The 19,984-nt window shown below is 35.0% G+C and overlaps 1 protein-coding gene and 1 long non-coding RNA gene across 2 annotated transcripts; both read right to left on the bottom strand.

Annotated features, from left to right (window-relative positions):
* Window positions 1–1,042: 1,042 nt before the first annotated feature.
* Window positions 1,043–6,071, bottom strand: LOC138908797 (uncharacterized). The gene is made up of 2 exons (XR_011415205.1): window positions 5,965–6,071; window positions 1,043–1,516 (listed from the first exon to the last, which is right to left on the bottom strand). It is a non-coding gene; the product is annotated as an uncharacterized lncRNA (long non-coding RNA).
* Window positions 6,072–10,378: 4,307 nt separating this feature from the next.
* Window positions 10,379–11,197, bottom strand: LOC104096053 (kunitz trypsin inhibitor 5-like). Its single transcript, XM_009602339.4, has one exon. The coding sequence runs from the start codon at window positions 11,142–11,144 to the stop codon at window positions 10,473–10,475; it is 672 nt and encodes a 223-aa protein (XP_009600634.1). The 5' UTR covers window positions 11,145–11,197; the 3' UTR covers window positions 10,379–10,472.
* Window positions 11,198–19,984: the final 8,787 nt, after the last annotated feature.

Genomic DNA, 19,984 nt, shown 5'->3' with positions numbered 1-19,984 from the left:
TTAGTTAGTTTTTCTTCTAGTCTCTCCTCTCTGGCCGTGACGATGTCCGGCTAAGAGACATCATATCTATGTTGAGTATCTAACTTCTCTCCTATATAAACCATGAAAGAGACGGCATCTATTTAAATATAAATGAACTTTATATATAGAATTTTGACTTGGTGTCAAGATGGTTGGTACAGTCTAATATAACACTGCTCTTATTGGCTTTGCCTTAGTGGCTTCGTCTAGCCAGCTGTGGACCTCAGCCCGATTAAGGAGTTAAAAATGGCATCTTCTTTCACGGTTAGAACTGCTAGACACATGGGATCAATAAAAGTATGTACTATATTAAGACAGACCCCTTGCTTGAGTAAAGGTTTTAACCTTCCATACAGTCATTAAACTATATATAAAATTCAAGTATATTTTAATTCTTATATCCTTACTGATTGTGCGGATTACCGACAGTCTTTAAATATAAGGGTACTGAATTAGCTAGATTAAGAATTCTCAAGTATGTTAAAATAGAAATCTTTAACTGGTGGAAACCTCGGTGGACATATAAATGTATATATATTAAATGTATAATATATATATATATATATATATATATATATATATATATATATATATATATATATATATATATATATATATATATATATATATATACTATATTATATAAGCTATATATATATATCTTATATACTATATATAAGATGTATTAGTATATAAGATGTATATATAGTATAGTATAGTATATATATTAAATGTATAAAAAGTTTGGGGTTAAAACAAAGTTGGGAGGGTTAAATGGGCTAAGTAGGCTAAGTGGGCCCAACTGATTTTAAAAAAAAATTAAATAGAAATTAGAGACAAAAGGATGTTAAAAATAATATCTAAGTCTAAAGACAAAAATATTGTAAAGAGATATGCCTTTTAATTTTATTATAGCATTAAAAAATATGGCAATATCTTTCTTAGTTTTCATCGCCCTATGGAATGAGCACAACAAGGTGCTAATACCACCATTGAGAAGAAAAAGAAACTAATCAAGATGTGCCAAAATATAAGTTACATAATACATACTAATTTTTGTTCATACAAGTTACATGGTATCTCTTACAAACTTCATAAATCTATCAAGGTCCGGAGGAATTTTCGTTGGTGGTGGCGGAAAAGTAGCTTGATCATCGCCACTTCCTGGCGAAGCAACATCCTCCGCAAGTTCAGCTAGCATTTCTTCGTAAGCTTTGTCTTCATCTGGTTGTGATTCAGCAAGTCCAACATTTCTTCTTTCCGACCGGATCCAATCTTTGAAAAGTACTGATTTTTCCAAAATCTCCCTCATAGACGCTCTATAATCACCGAGTTGAAGTCTTGCTTGACTGAAAGCGCTCTCTGATGCCACTGTTGCAGCTTGAAGAGTTAAATTGTCTCGGGCCATCCTTGAAAGAACCGAAAAGTATTTTTCTTTGTCCTTCCACCATTCCAAAAGATTAAAGGAACCGTCGGGATTCACTTCCTCAATTCCCTGCGACAAATAAATTTCAAGCTCATTTAGTTGTGAAAAATCACTACTACTGGAACCTTGAGAACCCCTAAACCCCGCCCAAGCACTAAGTGCTCTTACTCCCGCAGTTCTTTTAGATGATTGAGAATCAGAAGAAGAATGAGTTGGAACATTTGGTCTAGCATGATTTAATGCAACTTGATAAGTATTAAAAATAGTTTGAGCATTTATTCTAATTGAGGCTATTGTTTCCAAAAGTTGAGACAATTCCTCATCTTTAAGTGCTAAACCATTATAAACAGTTTCATACCAAATGAGGACCTCCTAATTTCATACAAGGATTTAAAAAAGCAAAAACACCATAAATAGGGGGAATAGGGAAAAAATATTTTTTAAACTTTTTTCTCATAGAATCAATAGCAAGTTTATAAATTTCTCCACCCTCTGAAAAATGAGCAAACAAATTTGCAAGTTCTGCAATATAAACTAAACAGTTAAAAATAGTAGGATAATATTTCCCAAAAAATTTATTTGTAGCAATATAAAATTTTTCTAAAATATCTATAAGTATTTTAACATTAGCCCAATCCCCATTTGTAAGGTGCTCATCATCATCATTTACATGTGCATTAAATGTTAAGTTTATGGGGTTTCTATATTCATATGCAACAACCAAACTTTCATACATATAATTCCATCTAGTTGGACAAGGTTTAGGAACCTTTCTTTCTCTTAGGCCAAATTCATCGCATCTTTTAAAATATTCTCTAAGTCTACTTCTACGGTTTGAATAAAAAGCCAGTTAAGAGCCATTTTAACCTTTTCAATTTCAATATTTAAAATTCTTATACCATCACCCACAATAAAATGGTAAATATGACAAATACATCTAACATGAAAAATATCACTAAATGTAGGATTTAGCGTAGTGGTAAGCAAGGCTATAGCATTTGTGTTACTAGTAGCATTTTCCATTAAAATTGACATTATTTTATCACTAATGCAAAAATATCTACAAATATCTGTAACTGTGCTAGCAATAAACTGCCCTGTGTGACGTGAATTAATTATTTTATAAGAAATAATACATTTTTGCATTATCCAATCCTCATCAATCCAATGACTGGTAACAGTAAGGTAATCACAGTCGTTATCACTTCTACCAATATCAGTTGTAATAGCAACACGACAATTTATATGAGTAAATAAATAGCGCAAATATTGTTCATATTCATGTTTATATTTATAAATATCGCTCTTTACGGTTGTGCGAGGAAAATCTTTATAAGTAGGATTAAAATTTTTTCTAATATAATGCACAAAGTTAGGGTTAGAAGGAAAACTATAGGGTAAACACATAACAGTTACCATTTTTGCCAATTCTTTCCGATCTTTTTTGGATCATAATATAAAATACCACCGATAACAGTGTTAATTCCCGGTTGAAATTGATTTGAACCGGTACTAGGGTCAACCTGACTAGGAGTAGGTAGACTTTTCCCTTCGGCTAAAGCTTTCAGACCAAGATATCTCTCTATCTTGAGGGTGTTTCATTATGTGTCTAGCCAAAGTTCACGTCCCCCCTCCCCCCGCGATCCAAAATATTTAAAAACTAACTCTGTGCCATAAGTTTTACACTTAGCCTTATTTTCTGGAATTAGTTGAGTAAAAAATGGCCAAACGGGAGATGTTTCCATCCGTTTGCTAGGTTGTCTAGAAAAAGTAGGGGTAGTAACATGAGTATCAAATGGGGCATCGTTTGAATTAGCATGGTTATCACTAGTTGGGTTAACATCAGGAGCAGGACTAGTTGGTGTATCATCATCCGGTTGAGTTTCATCAAAATCTATTTTCTCGTCATCATTTTCATCAATAGTTGGATTAGAATAAAGAGCATTCATTAATTCATGGTATAATTGTTCACCAGCTCTAATATTATGGCAAAATTGACTTTCAGTAAATTGTAATAAACTATTATCGCTATCAAGAATAGCAGGTGTAGGACGTATATAAAGTTTGGTTCGGGGAGCCCGGGGCAGTGGAGGAGGAACAAATTGAGCACTAGATTCATCACTCTTGGATTTTTCCTTATTTTTACTAAAATTATTTTTTAAGGAAGCCATCTTAATTAATAAACTAATAGAAAATAAATAAAATAAATAAAATTATAATATTAAAACTTAAGAGTTGGAACGAGTTTACCGAATTGACGAACAACTTGTTAAAAATTGATTATCGTTGAAGACTTCAATTCACCAACTTCACAATTGTTTCACAAATTGTAACAATAAAGTAAGCAATAATAGCAATTATAGAAGAAAATTAGAGAGAGATTGTGATAGATTGATAATTTTATAAGAAAAAATGAAAGAATGATGGGGTATTTATAGTTGAAAATAGGAAAAAAGTGTAATTATAAAAAATTTGGGGTTAAAACAAAGTTGGGGGAGTTAAATAACTTTTTTATAAATAGTCAACGACTATTTTTGACAGGCCAATAGCCAACTTCAAATTTTTTTTTCTTTTTTTTTAAAAAATATAGCCGTTGGGACCGTTTGGCCCGCTAAGGGACCAGTCCGGTCCCGGTCCCTGGCGGACTAAATGGTCCCGGGTCTGACGGGCCCAAATCATAGGACCGGCCCACGAGACCGGCTCAGGCCGACTAAAACTGGGCCAAACAGTCCTGGCCCGTTTGGCCCGCGGTCCCGGGCCGGTCCCGCGCCTGGACCGGCCCACTTGCCACCCTTAAGAGATACCAGATGATATATCCATGGATTCAACATGCCACATTATGAAAGATGACACAGTCATAGCAGGAGAATCTCGAGAGGTTGAAGATAATGAAGAAGTAGACCTCGAAAGTGTAGAGAGATTTATTCAACAATTCAAAGAATCACGGAAGAATCTCCCATCAAAAATAATAAAGGAAAAAACAAAGCATGTAAGAGACACTGAAGGCCCCAACATTAAATAATTGGGGTAATAAAGACGAATAACTTTAATAAAGTAATAGACCCCACCACTGTTAGGGAATCTACTTTTATAAAGTTTGTTCGTCTCTCTTTTAACTTTTTGACTTTTAGGTTTTAGCTTTTTATCTTGCCGGCCGCGATGTAACTATTGTGTCAGCCATTTTACTGTTTAATTTTTGTTTGTTTTGGAGACAGATCCATTATATAAGGATCTCAATTTGTAGTTTAGAGGCAGACTTCAGTAAATAGCTCTCACCTCTCTCTAAGAAATCTCCCATCTCTCTAGAATCTCATCTTTTATAAATCTTTCTTTGTAACAATTTTATATTTGGATTAAAAATCAGAAAAGGCTACTTGGCCACAATCTCGGCACTCTCAAGTATTTAATTTAATTTATTTATTATAATTTAGATATTCATTTAGCCTAAATGATAGGCTAAATAGTGTTGTGTTGAACTTATACATACTAGTCTATTCTTAAAACATGCTTTGTTGCTAGTTTTCTACTGTATCACCCGATGGTTCTGAGGTTGAGACTATAGAGCTCAGACATTTAACAGTCCAGACAGTAAACCTTGGTTATAGCAACATAACCGGTGGTCCTTCAGACTCGTATTAACCATGTGGGCGTTGAGAGAGTCATGAATATGACCGTGATTTAAGGTTTACTTGACAGGACTGAGACTTGACAAGGCTGGTATCTCAGTAAAAGTTTATCATGTAGTTCCATTGAAGTGATCCAGAATTTTATTTGGTATCAGAGCCAAATAAAATTATTATTATTATTATTATTATTATTATTATTATTATTATTATTATTTTATTGGTAACAAACCAAAAATCAAATAAACAAAAAAGAATCTCAAGACCTGGAAAGGTCATTGCTGCAACATCTTACACACAAAAGATTTCTCCAAAGTTCCAAATCTTGCTAACCAAATATTAACAAACCAGAATATCAAATTGAGAAAATAATCCATATGTATAAGATATTTCTTTTGGTTCTTTAAGAATTTTATAACCAAAATAATCCTCTTTGGACTGTAAACTGTTGCCGCAGCAACGACACTTCACATGCCACCTTTTTATTTTAAATTATTTTTAATAAATAACTTAACCTTTGAATAACTTAGATTTCCTTCTAGCAGCAAACAACGTGTCAGCCTGAATTATATGCATAGCTAATCCCTTGTTCTTTTAATGATTCAAAAGAATCTCATTGTATCTAAGGAACGAACCCCGTAAAAAAACCGTTCTGCTAATAAACTTTAAAGGAGGAAACACTCATTTTCTCCAAATCTGCTATGTCGCACACCCAAAAAACTGATTTCTTTTCCGTTTTAAATATGATTTAAAATAATCTTAATGATTCAACAAGATATAGGCTCTTATACCAATTGTTAGAACCAAATTACTTTAAAGATGAAATCCTTCATCTTTTACCCAAGAATTATCATATCAAATAATCAAGAATAAAAACAAGATACGGAAGCGTACCTGAATCTATGAGCACGACATAGATTCTTTAGTCATGCGGTTATCGGTCTTCCAAACCAAGACGTAAGCCGTAATCGTCTTTCTGATGATAGGATGCTAGAAAGAAAACTCCACGTCTGATTTGGGGATCACTAGTATAGAAATACGACAAAATTCGACCAATCTCGACCGACCAACTTTGGTCTGTAAAAGAACCGGCTAAAAAACCAACCAAAGTTTGTCGATTTTTCAAAAAAAATAAAAATAAAAATAAAATAAATAAATAAAAAAAAATATATATATATATATATATATATATATATATATATATTACGAAACCGACCAACTTTGGTCGGTTTTTCAATTAAAATAAATAAGAATTGATATTAAAAAAACCGACCAAAATTGATCGGTTAATTCGGCCGGTCATTTTAAAAAACCGACCAACTTTGGTCGGTAATTTTATTTTTTAATAAAATCGATCAACTTTGGTCGGTTATTTTTTTGCGAAAATACAATTATAGAGTATAAATCAAATAAAAGACATTCTTAAAATAAAATGCACCAATGACCTAGTGCAAGAATAGTATCCTGCCACAATACAAACCCCAGTTCGATTCCCAGATGGTGAATCTTTTGATTACATAATTAAAAAACCGACCAACTTTGGTCGATTTTTTTTTTTGCAATATGTTATTTTTGAATTTAATTGACCGACCAAAGTTGGTCGGTAATTTTCGACCAACTTTGGTCGGTATGCCTTTCCGACCGCTAAAATACCGTCCACACGTAAATTATCGCGTTTTGGACGGTTATTGGCCATTACCGACCAAAGTTGTTCGATTTTTACCGGATTTCTAGTAGTGGACCATAACTCTATTAATAGATGCACAAGTTTATGTATTTCTAATTTAGCCCATCATCAAATTAGAAACAACATCTATGTATTTACACATTAGACCTCATACTTTACAAGGTATCTAAAGATCCATTTAACTTTAAAATCTTAGCCGATCACTTTTAATCTGGGTCAATGTTTTAATGATAACAACCAACATATAATTATTCTTAATAACATATATGTGCAAGTCCGTAAAAAGTTCTAAACATTGACTCTCTAGATAATTAATACCACTACCACATAGAGGAAATTACGAATAGAACAGGGGATATAGCTAGTATTCATTAAGATTTCAATACTCATTATTACGAATGAAATTGTCTTATGCATGGACATATATATGTAGTCTACGCATGCATAAGATTATTTAGACAATACAAGAGCTAGATTCATAATTCAATACTCCCGATCGAAATCCTTTTTGGTGTTACAATGCTATGTACATTTTAATAACACTAGTATTAGGGTACACGCGTTGCGCGTGTGCTCTGTCTCGGCGAGTATAAACTTTTAATAAATACATTAAAGTGTGTTAAGTTATAAAATAAAAGTTTTAAAAAAAATAAAAATTTTCAAAAACTATGGCTATTGATCCTCATTAGCTAACTTAATAAAGGAAGCTCCATAAAAGTCCTCAGTCATTTTTGTCAATCTATTTAATTTAAAATTTACTCCAATTTTATAATTGCAATTTCAAGTTTAGAAGTAATCATGCGTAAAAACACATAAACCCTGAATATTTAAGAGCATTTTTGAGTTTATTTTTGGAAAGACATATTCTTAAGGCAATACCCCCATCACATTGGAGTTTATGGTCAGAGTTTATTCTAGAATGCATAAACACTTAAACAATGTTAGTTAATAACAGAAGCAGTCATTCAAAATGCACATTATTCTAATTTCTTTAATCAATAAAATATAATTTAGGAATTGTGTAATGATCCGACCGGTTGTTTTGAGCATTTGCATTCCGTTGAGCTATTTGAAGTCTTGAGCACCATCGTATGATGTATTATAACTTGTGTGAATCGTCGGTTTTAGTTTTCAAGTTATTCATATTCGATTTAGAAGAATGAATTTCATGATTGAAGTTTTAAGTTGGAAGAGTTGGCCAAGTTTAACTTTTATGAATTTTACCTCGGAATAGAGTTTCGATGGTTCCGTTAGGTCCGGATGGTGATTTTGGACTTGGGCGTATGTCCGGATTTGCATTTGAATATTTCTAGAAGGATTCGTCGCTAATTGGCAAAAGTTGGAAATTTGAAGGTTTGAAAAGTACATAAGTTTAACAGAGAGTTGACTTTGAGGATATCGTATTCGGATTGTGATTCCGAAAATTGGAATAGTTTTGTTACGTCATTTGGGACTTGTGAACAAAATTTGAGTTCATTACGAGTTGATTTGTTATATTTCGCGCGCGAGTTTTTGAAATTGAAAGTTCAAAAGTTCATTAATTTTGATTTGAGGTGCGATTTGTCGTTTCGATGCTATTATGCATGATGAGGCCTCGAGTAGGTCCATATTATGTTATACGACTTGTTTGTATATTCGGACGGGGTCCCAAAGGTCTCGAGGGAGTTTCAGATAGGTTTGAGTTGTGTTGCGCTCGATAATTTTATGTTTCGACGTTGTTTCTTTAAGCATAAATAGTACCATATTAAGCAAATGAGCTTCAAATTCTGCTTTGATTAAAGCATTAGATCCGTATCGTAATTACGTAGTCATAGCAAAAAGAATCGTCGAATTTGGACATCGTATGAGGCATTTATGGTCATTTTACTAAGAATTGGGTTGCCGGATTTTTCATATTAATTATGAAATTGCCACTGATTTCGTATGTAAAAATCTGCACTATTTTCAAATATTGAAACCAATATATCTCTTAGGGGTGGGCATCGGTCGGTTCGGTTCTGTTTTGTAGAATTTCGATTTGGTTAATTCGGTTTTCAGTTTTCGGTTTCAAGCCATAACAACAATAGTAAGAAACACAAAAATAGATTATTCAAATAGTTCATACGAGAATATTACTTGTTTTCAATTGCAATAAAAAGTCACAGACTATCCACTTAAAAAATCAAACAATCAGAGGATGATTTATGCATTAATGTTGGTTCAACGAAGTCCGAGGAGGAGGATTCAAATACAAAACAAGTCGAAAAAGAGACTTTTGCTACATTAGTGGCAAAAGAAATAGAAGTACTAGAGAGAGCATATAGTACGAGGGTGGTTCTTTTGGTAGGGGAACATGAAGTGATTGCGATCAAAGGGTCTAGTATAGCCAAGAAAATGATAATAAATTATGCTAACAGAAACAACATCTCAAGCCTACCTCTACTGCAATTCGATTTTTCGATTTTTCGGTTTAACCGAAAATCGACCACCGAATCGAACACCGAATTTTAAAACTATAAACCGCAAACCGAACGAATAAACCAAAAAATCAAAACCGAATAAACTAAAATTTTCGATTCGGCCGGTTTTTTCGGTACGGTCGGTATTATGCCCACCCCTAATATCTTCTTTATTATAAGGTCAAATAGAGTGATTCAAAAGGCTAAATTGACTGAACTTTCACAAGGGATCCATTGAAAGCATCAAAAGCGAGTTTCAAATTATTTGGCATAAGAAATGAGGCAGAACAACAGGACAAAAATATATATTTAATATCGAGAATTTATTCATTTGGTCATACTTTGAGTTGGGGAGCTAGGATTTGGAAAATTTTGGAGGCGATGTTTACCACATGGATTGGGGTAAGTGTTCTATACTTGATTTTGGTTATATTTCATGAATCCATCTTCGTTTTTTGCATTTGATTGAAGATTTCAAAGTCAAATTTGGGTTTTTTTTGTCTAAAAATTCTTAAAGTGATTTTTTGAGTTTTGAACATCGATTCAGAGTCGGATTTGAGTGAAACTAGATAGTTGTATGAATAATTGAATGAGTTGTCGGATTTTGTGAGTTTTGTCAGATTCCAAGGCACAAACCCAGATTTGACTTTTTGGTTGACGTTGGGATTTTGATTAAAGATTCGACATTTATCATTTGGAATTATTTTCTTAGGTATTATTTGATATTCTTGAGTTGATTTTGGCTAGTTTAGAACCGTTCGGAGGTCGGTACGTGCGTGATCGCATTTTGGACGGTTATTGGCCATTACCGACCAAAGTTGTTCGGTGTTTATCGGATTTCTAGTAGTGGACCATAACTCTATTAATAGATGCACAAGTTTATGTATTTCTAATTTAGCCCATCATCAAATTAGAAACAACATCTATGTATTTACACATTAGACCTCATACTTTACAAGGTATCTAAAGATCCATTTAACTTTAAAATCTTAGCCGATCACTTTTAATTTGGGTCAACGTTTTAATGATAACAACCAACATACAATTATTCTTAATAACATATACGTGCAAGTCCGTAAAAAGTTCTAAACATTGACTCTCTAGATAATTAATACCACTACCACATAGAGGAAATTACGAATAGAACAGGGGATATAGCTAGTATTCATTAAGATTTCAATACTCGAATGAAATTGTCTTATGCATGGACATATATATGCAGTCTACGCATGCATAAGATTATTTAGACAATACAAGAGCTAGATTCATAATTCGCATCATATAATCGACATTCCGTGGCTTGTATCCTTGACGAACACAAATCGGTAGGTATTATTGGGGTTCAAAGTCAAAGCCAAACGCCTTTGTCGGTCAACTACCTCGATTCCAATGTCACTGCAGAAGGATTCTCCCCATGGACAAAACACCAACTTGTAAGAATAATCAGTAGGATGATCATTAAATTTCTTAACCTGAAACCAGCTGGTCATTTGTAAGGGATCTCCTTCTACTCCGTTAGTTGACAAGAAAAACGGACTCTGTGTTCCTGGAAAACCTTCAACCATCCACACTAAGTTGTCAGCACATGCGAAAGTTGGATTAAGATAGAACTTGATGTTAAGAGAAGTTGATTCACTGATCTTTTTAACTTGGTTATTACGAGGTTTTAGAAACACAGGCATGCCGGGGTCTAGATCTTTTCGAGACTGCACCACCTGAAATGGACAAACAAAATTAGAGCTGGTTTCAGTTCCATTTCCCAAGTCTCGTGTTACTCCGCCACCACCAGCTCCAGGCAACATGAAGTACCTCGAGTCGGATGTGAGAATCTCGCCTTGATTGTCACGCACCAGAGGAGGCAAGAGCTGGTTCGGAGTTGTTATTCTAGCATTACAAGAGGAAAAGGCAATAAGGAGATGGAGGAATGAAAACAAAATAACTATCTTCATTTTTGATTCTTTTGATTTAGTAATAGCTGCGCTTATTAATTGGTGATGGATGAGCTCTAAATGGAGCATGAATTTACAGATAAAGGATTTCGCTCGCATGTGAAACATGGTGGTGAAAACATGTTTAGTACTGTTGTTGTTTAGTTTTTTATTCTTAATTATTGCTACTCGATACATGCATAATACTATTGAACAATTGCTCACGGGTAAAATGAATGTTAAAGACCAGCAATTTTCAAAAAAGAGAGCGACAAAATTGTTTATTTAAAAAAATGAATTGTTTATTTTTGTTGAGAAAAGATCTGCACTTACTGTTTACTTTTATAACTTTAGAGAATACATATGTGTATAAAAATTGTATGATCAATGAAAATGAAGTTCCCCACCTACTTTGAATTCTCTCATTTTCTTATTTGACCCGCCCATCTAAAGTTGGAATACTTTTTAACCCAAATTGATTCATAAGTAAATTTACTAAAATATCTTAAAAGTATTTTTTGTTTGTTTGATAATAAGTTCTATAGGACCACAACGAAAGAAAGAAAGTCTTATTTGATAATTAAACAATTCATAAGAAAATAACAAATATTAATTAAAGATTGATAAGAGTTGGGCTATGACTCAAATTTTATCACATTTTGACCCAGCCCATTTCAGCTTAAGTAACTTTTGGGTTGGTCAATGACCATTCTGATTTATTGACTCAACTCATTTTGACCACCAATCCAATCCGCCCATTTGACACCCCTACTAGTTGTGGACCCTGTTTTTTTGGGGTGGCAAATTGGCCATTCTGATCCCGATCGAAATCCTTTTTGGTGTTACAATGCTATGTATATTTTAATAACACTAGTATTAGGGTACGCGCGTTGCGCGTGTGCTATGTCTCGGCGAGTACAAACTTTAATAAATACATTAAAGTGTGTTAAGTTATAAAATAAAAGTTTAAAAAAAATAAAAATTTTCAAAAACTATGGCTATTGATCCTCATTAGCTAACTTAATAAAGGAATCCCCATAAAAGTCCGTCATCTTTGTCAATCTATTTAATTTAAAATTTACTCCAATTTTATAATTGCATTACTTCAAGTTTAGAAGTAATCATGCGTAAAAACACATAAACCCTGAATATTTAAGAGCATTTTTGAGTTTATTTTTGGAAAGACATATTCTTAAGGCAATACCCCCATCACATTGGAGTTTATGGTCAGAGTTTATTCTAGAATGCATAAACACTTAAACAATGTTAGTTAATAACAGAAGCAGTCATTCAAAATGCACATTATTCTAATTTCTTTAATCAATAAAATATAATTTAGGAATTGTGTAATGACCCGACCGGTCATTTTGAGCATTTGTATTCTGTTGAGTTATTTAAAGTCTTGAGCACCATCGTATGATGTATTATAACTTGTGTGAATCATCGATTTTAGTTTTCAAGTTATTCATATTCGATTTAGAAGAATGAATTTCATGATTGAAGTTTTAAGTTGGAAGAGTTGATCAAGTTTAACTTTTGTGAATTTTACCTCGGAATGGAGTTTCGATGGTTCCATTAGGTCCGGATGGTGATTTTGGACTTGGGCGTATGTCCGGATTTGCATTTGGATATTTCTAGAAGGATTCGTCGTTAATTGGCAAAAGTTGGAAATTTGAAGGTTTGGAAAGTACATAAGTTTGGCAGAGAGTTGACTTTAAGGATATTGTATTCGGATTGTGATTCCGAAAATTAGAATAGTTTCATTACGCCATTTGGGACTTGTAAGTAAAATTTGAGTTCATTCCGGGTTGATTTGATATATTTCGGCGCGGGTTTTTTAAGTTGAAAGTTCAAAAGTTCATTAAGTTTGATTTGAGGTGCGATTTGTCGTTTCGTTGTTATTATGCATGATGAGGCCACGAGTAGGTCCATGTTATGTTATGCGACTTGTTTGTATGTTCGGACGGGGTCTCGAAGGGCTCGGGGGAGTTTCAGATAGGCTTGAGTTGTGTTGCGCTTGATAATTTTATGTTTTGACGTCGTTTCTTCAAGCATAAATGGTACCATATTAAGCAAATGAGCTTCAAATTCTGCTTTTATTAAAGCATTAGATCCGTATCATAATTACGTAGCCAAAGCAAAAAGAATCGTCGAATTTGGACATCGTATGAGGCGTTTATGGTCATTTTACTAAGAATTGGGTTGTCGGATTTTTCAGATTAATTATGAAATTGCCACTGACTTCATATGTAAAAATCTGCACTATTTCTAAATATTGAAACCAATATATCTCTTAGGAGTGAGTATCGGTCAGTTCGATTCGATTTTGTAGAATTTCGGTTCGATTAATTCGGGTTTCAGTTTTCGGTTTCAAGCCATAGCAACAATAGTAAGAAACACAAAAAACAGATTATTCAAATAGTTCATACGAGAATATTGCTTGTTTTCAATTGCAATAAAAAGTTACAGACTATCCACTGAAAAAATCAAACAATTAGAGGATGATTTATGCATTAATATTGGTTCAACGAAAACCGAGGAGGAGGATTCAAATGCAAAACAAGTCGAAAAAGAGACTTTTGCTACATTAGTGGCAAAAGAAATAGAAGTACTAGAGAGAGCATATAGTATGTGGTGGTTCATTTAATAGGGGAACATGAAGTGATTGCGATCAAAGGGTCTGGTATAGCCAAGAAAATGATAATAAATTATGCTAATAGAAACAACATCTCAAGCCTACCTCTATCGAAATTTGATTTTTTTGATTTTTCGGTTTAACCGAAAATCGAACCTTTAAAATCGACCACCGAATTTTAAAATAATAAACCGCAAACCGACTGAATAAACCGAAAAATCGAAACCGAAAAAATTAAAATTTTCGATTCGGCTGGTTTTTTCGGTACTGTCAGTATTATGCCCACCCCTAATATCTCCTTCATTATAAGGCCAAATAGAGTGATTCAAAAGCCTAAATTGACTGAACTTTCACAAGGGATCCATTGGAAACATCAAAAGAGAGTTTCAAAATTATTTGGAACAAGAAACCAGGTAGAACAACCGGACAAAAATATATATTTAATATCGAGAATTTGTTCACTTGGTCATATTTTTAGTTGGGAAGCTCGGATTTGAGAAATTTTGTAGGCGATATTTATCACATGGATTGGAGTAAGTGTTCTATACTTGATTTTGGTTATATTTCATGAATCTATCTTCGTTTTTTGCATTTGATTGATGATTTTAAAGTCAAATTTGGGTTTTTTTGTCTAAACGTTCTTAAAGTGATTTTTTGAGTTTTGAACATCGATTCAGAGTCGGATTTGAGTGAAACTAGATAGTTGTATGAATAATTGAATGAGTTGTCGGATTTTGTGAGTTTTGTCAGATTCCAAGGTACAAACCCAGATTTGACTTTTTGGTTGACGTTGGGGTTTTGATTAAAGATTCGACCTTTATCATTTGGAATTATTTTCTTAGGTATTATTTGATATTCTTGAGTTGATTTTGGCTAGTTTAGAACCGTTCGGAGGTCGGTACGTGCGTGATCGCATTTTTGGAGCATCATTTGGCTTGCTTGGTATAGGATTTGACTTTTTTGAGGTAAGTAACACTTCTAAACTTGGTGCTGAGGGTATAAAACCTTGAATAATATATTATGTGATTGATGTTGAGGTGACGCGCATGCTAAGTGATGGGAGTGTGGGTGTGCATCGTAGAAATTGTGATTTAGTCGATTCCATAAAACTGTGTAGCTATTTTATCTGAATACTTCTACTGTACTCTATGTGTTAGAGCACTTGATCTATGATTCATGCTAGAAAACATGTTTAGGCTATATGTTGGTACTATTGGGACCCACAATGATCGTTCTTTGATTTGAGTTATTTGCTTAATTGCAATTACAGTCGCATTCATCAACATATATCATATCTCAGTCTCTATTATTGTATATTCTCACATCTCATACCATTGATTTGAGCTGCTTAGCATGAGTGTTGTAAGCCCGAGAGACTGGAGAGATTGATAACTGAGTGAGGCCGAAGGCCTGATTTGAGTGATATTTATGGGATCGGACTGCACGTCGTAACATGATATATTGATTTATGTTAGGATTTGGCTTATTATAGCGCTTGGGCTGGATCGGCCCCTCCGGTGTCTGCACATCCACAGTTGGTACAATTCTAGCAGTTATTTATGTTTGGGCTGGATCTTCTCTGTACAGTACTAAGTGATTGTGTGAGATGAGTATTGAGCATGATGAGTGAGAATACGAGACCGTGAGATTGAGTATTCTCATAGTGTGAGTGTATGAGTTCATCACTGAGATGCATTGCATTTGACATGCGTACTTGAGATACATGCATAAAGATGCATTTCCTCTTACCACCCGATTTTGGTGACATTTATGATTTCACTTGCTTATCAACTTGGTGTAGAGATGTACTTTCCACATGCTATCTGAAAATGAAACATCTTAATTATTATTGAATGATTTTTGGAAAAAATCACACTTTTCGGACTTACTCATATTTTGGTGATTTCGGTGAAAGAATTGGGAATTTTCTGTTATACTTGAAATTCATGCCTATTTTCCTTAACTGTGAATGAGTTGAGTATCTTATCTCTGAGTTATTTTCTTGTACCTTTTTTATTATATTGTTATGATCTGTGGTGGGTTATTGGAGTTGTACTCGGACCCTTGTCCCAGCTCGTCACTACTTTCAACCTAAGGTTAGGTTTGTTACTTATTGAGTACATGTGGTCGGTTGTACTCATACTATATTTTTGCACCTTGCGTACAAATGTTGGATGTTGATGTTGCTAAGTTTGGCGGGAGCTAGATCTGAAGATGTACATGCGTTCCAGTTATGGCTATCACTTATCCTTAGTAACATTAGATTCGAATTCTATTCATTTACATTTCAAACAGATGTTGTAATTATTTTGGTTCAATCTTGTAAAAATCTAAATCTTAGAAGCTCGTGATTTGTACTACCAATCCTTGGAAAATATTTTGTATAAAAGCAGTTGTATTATCATTTCTATTCTTAATAAATCTCATTTAATAGGATAGTTGTTAATTGTCTTACCTAGCGGGTTGGGTTAGGTGCCATCATGACTAGTTGAATTTTGGGTAGTGACAAGTTGGTATCAAAGCTCTAGGTTCATAGGTTCTACAAGTCATGAGAAAGTATCTAGTAGAGTCTTGTGGATCGGTATGATGACATCCATACCTATCCTCGAGAGGCTACAATGGCATTTTGGATAAACTTCCTATCTTTATTTCCTTATCGTGAAGCATTGATTCATCTTGAAGCGTAACTCTTTGAATCCCTTCTACGCATCCGTGTGTGCATGTGAGCGCTTGGTATCAGTTGTGCATTGATGGCTTGTAATTCTATGGATGAGGAACGATATGTGATTTCTGTGTGTTGATGACGGGCCAGTCTGGAGGACTTGAGTCTGGGTTTTGACTATAGCTTGAGCACGATAATTTCGGTTGCGTGAGCATGTGATTTTGGACTTATACGTCCGGTAGTGTTCCTATCAGTGAGATTTATGGCTCGATGAGTAGTTGGATGGCTATATGATGAGTATGATATGACTGCAGGGTGTGTTAAGTTGGTTTGAATATGATGGGAAGAGTTTTCTTGGGATATAAAGATGACTGTTGGGTGCTTGATTCCTGTCTTGATGTGGCGTATAGTCTCGAGTTATGAGTATATTGAAAGACCTTTCATGTTATTTAATTGTGGAACGAATTAGATTTTTGTATCTTGTTGATGAGTTCAGACTCAGGAAGATCTAGTAATTACGTAGTAGTTGTGGCTATGAAAGGGTATAGAGAGATGTCAGTTTGAGGTTAAGCAGGTGGGTTATAACATGCAAGGTAATCTACGGATGTGTGATCCTTATGATGTTGTGTGGAGGATTTCTTTTCTACTAGTGAGTTATATTTGTGTGATCTGAGTTTAAGATCGGTGGTAATAGTTGACATGACTGTCATGAGGATGAATGTGAGATTTGCATATGATTTGAGGTATTAGATGGTTTGTGTTATATGAGCTTATAAAGGATTGAGTTGAACTTCAGTGCAGGATTATGGCAGTAATAAAGTAAGGGTATTATGAGTTATCGAGTGTTTTGTTCTATGGATTTGAACTAAGTGAGGGAGTCTGCTATCCACGATTTGATGCGTGGTTATGTGTTGTACTGGTTTCGATTTGAGGCGTACTTGTGAATCGGATATGACTTGCAGAGATTAAGATCGAGGATGACTCGAGTAAAGGAATTTATGGGTACCGGTTATGTTACACTTTATGGGTATATGGGAATCATAGAATGATTGAGTTGTTATTGTGGAAGATGTAGTGCGCATGGAGTAAGACTTTGCTCGGTCGCATTAAGGAGGGGTTACTTCGTTGGGTGTTGTCATGCTAATGGGGCACATGTCGTTCGACCTATTTGATCGGTGCAATTGAGATTTGAGTTGAGTGGATGACTCTCGAGAAGGTTGTAATGGATTCAAGATTTACATGTAGCAATTGAGAATTTTGCGGATTAGTATATGGCTAGAATCTGGGATTTACATTAGATGGTGTCGAGACTCGCGATATTTCTATATCATTATGGATTCTACATTTCAGCATCATGGAGGTGAAGGAAACAACTTTAGATTCACAGAAGGTCTCTCCAGAGTGAACGCCCACTCAACTACGAATCTACCCATACCAAAATTAATAAATTCCGATAACAATTCGGCCCTCAAATCCTCAAATCTATCCAAGAGGGTTTCCAAACATTTCCAACTTAATTTACCAATTAAATGATAAAAACAGTGATGGATTCGGGTAATTGACCAATATTGAGTTAAGAACACTTACCCCATTATTTTCTCTGAAAATCTCGCAAATATCACCTGAATCTGAGCTCCAAATCGATAAAAATGGAAAATGGGCCATTTTCAGAACTTCAACTCACTGCCCAATGATTTCTTCTACGCGATCGCGTAGCACAAATTTTTACTACCCAGAAAATAACTCTACATGATCGCAAACAATGCCACGCGATCGCGATGTACAAAATTCCAACTCTACGCCATCGCGGACTTGCCCACGCGATCGCATAGAATAAATTTCCAGCTGCCCAATTAAGCCTACGCGTTCGCAACTCAATTCACGCGATCGTGTAGAACAAATTCACCTCTGCCCAAATTACCCTACGCGATCGCAGACGGACTTACGCAATTGCGTATAAGGAAATCAGAAGAAAATTCCAGCAGCTATCAACAATCTCCCCAAAGCCAAAAATGATCTGTTAGCCGTCTGAAACTCACCCGAAGTCCTCGGGACCTCAACCAATTATATCAACAAGTCCTAAAACATCATACGAAGTTAGTTGGAATCTCAAATCACATCAAACAACTCTAAAGTCACGAATCATACTCCAATTAAAGCTTAATGAAACTTAACATTTTCAACTTCTATATTCGGTACCGAAACCAATCAAATCAAGTCCGATTGACCTTAAATTTTGCACACAAGTCATAAATGATATAACGGAGCTATGAAAACTTTCTGAACTGGATTCCGACCCCGATATCAAAAAGTCAACTCCCTGGTCAAACTTCCAAACTTAAATTCTTGTTTTAGCCATTTCAAGCAAAATTAACTACGGACTTCCAAATAAAATTTCGAACACGCTCCTAAGTCCAAAATCACCATACGGAGCTATTGGAACCGTCAAATCCCGATTCCGTGGTTGTTTTCTCAAAATGTTGATCGAAGTCAAACTTAGCATTTTAAGGCCAACTTAAGGAACCAAGTGTTCCGATTTCAACCCGAACACTTTCAAATCCCGAAACCAACTATCCCCGCAAGTCATAAATTAATAAAAGCACATACAGGGAGTTTTATTTAGGGAAACGGGGTTCTAAAAGTCAAAATGACCGGTTGGGTCATTATATTTTCTACCTCTTAAACAAACGTTCGTCCTCGAACGAGTTTTGAATTGTACCTGGAGTGCTAAATAAGTGTGGATATCTGCTCTGCATGTTTTTTTCGGCCTTCCAAGTCGCTTCCTCGACTGGTTTGCCTCTCCATTGGACTTTTACTGTAGAAATCCTCTTGGACCTCAACTGGCGAACCTGTTTATCAACAATGGCAACTGGTTCTTCTTCATAGCCCAAACTATTATCTAGTTGAAATGTGCTGAAATCTAACACATATGATAGGTCGGCATGATACTTCTAGAGCAAAGATATATGGAAAACCGGATGAACTCCTGATAGGCTGGGAGGCAATGCAAGCTCATAAGCAACCTCCCCAACTCGTCTCAACACCTCAAATGGTCATATAAACCTTGGGCTCAACTTGCCCTTTTTCCCGAGTCGCATGATTCCCTTTATCGGCGAAACCTTTTGGAGAACTTTTTCACCCATCATAAATGATAAATCACGTGCTTTATGATATGCGTAACTCTTCTGTTTGGACGGTGCTGTACGAAGTCGCTCCTGAATCAACTTTACCTTTTCCAAGGAATCTTTCACCAAATCAGTACCATGTAACTTAGACTCACCGGGCTCATACCATCTTATGGACGAACGACATCGCCGACCATATAAAGCCTCAAATGGAGCCATCTCGATGCTAGATTGGTAACCGTTATTATAAGCAAACTCGGACAAAGGCAAGAAACGGTCCCACTGACCTCCAAAGTCAATCACGCATTCCCTGAGCATATCCTCCAAAATCTAAATTATCCGTTCTGACTGCTCGTCGGTCTGCGGATGAAAGGCTGTGTTGAGCTCTACACGGGTCCCCAATTCACTCTGTGCTGCTCTCCAGAAATGTGAAGTAAAC

The sequence above is a fragment of the Nicotiana tomentosiformis genome, chromosome 3 (assembly GCF_000390325.3).
Source record: "Nicotiana tomentosiformis chromosome 3, ASM39032v3, whole genome shotgun sequence".
NCBI classification, from domain to species: Eukaryota; Viridiplantae; Streptophyta; class Magnoliopsida; order Solanales; family Solanaceae; genus Nicotiana; species Nicotiana tomentosiformis.
This window is presented reverse-complemented; position numbering and strand designations above follow the sequence as displayed.

What these genes read in the sequence shown, in the direction of transcription:
- LOC104096053 (XM_009602339.4), bottom strand. Translation starts at nt 11,144, where the DNA reads ATGAAGATAGTTATTTTGTTTTCATTCCTCCATCTCCTTATTGCCTTT.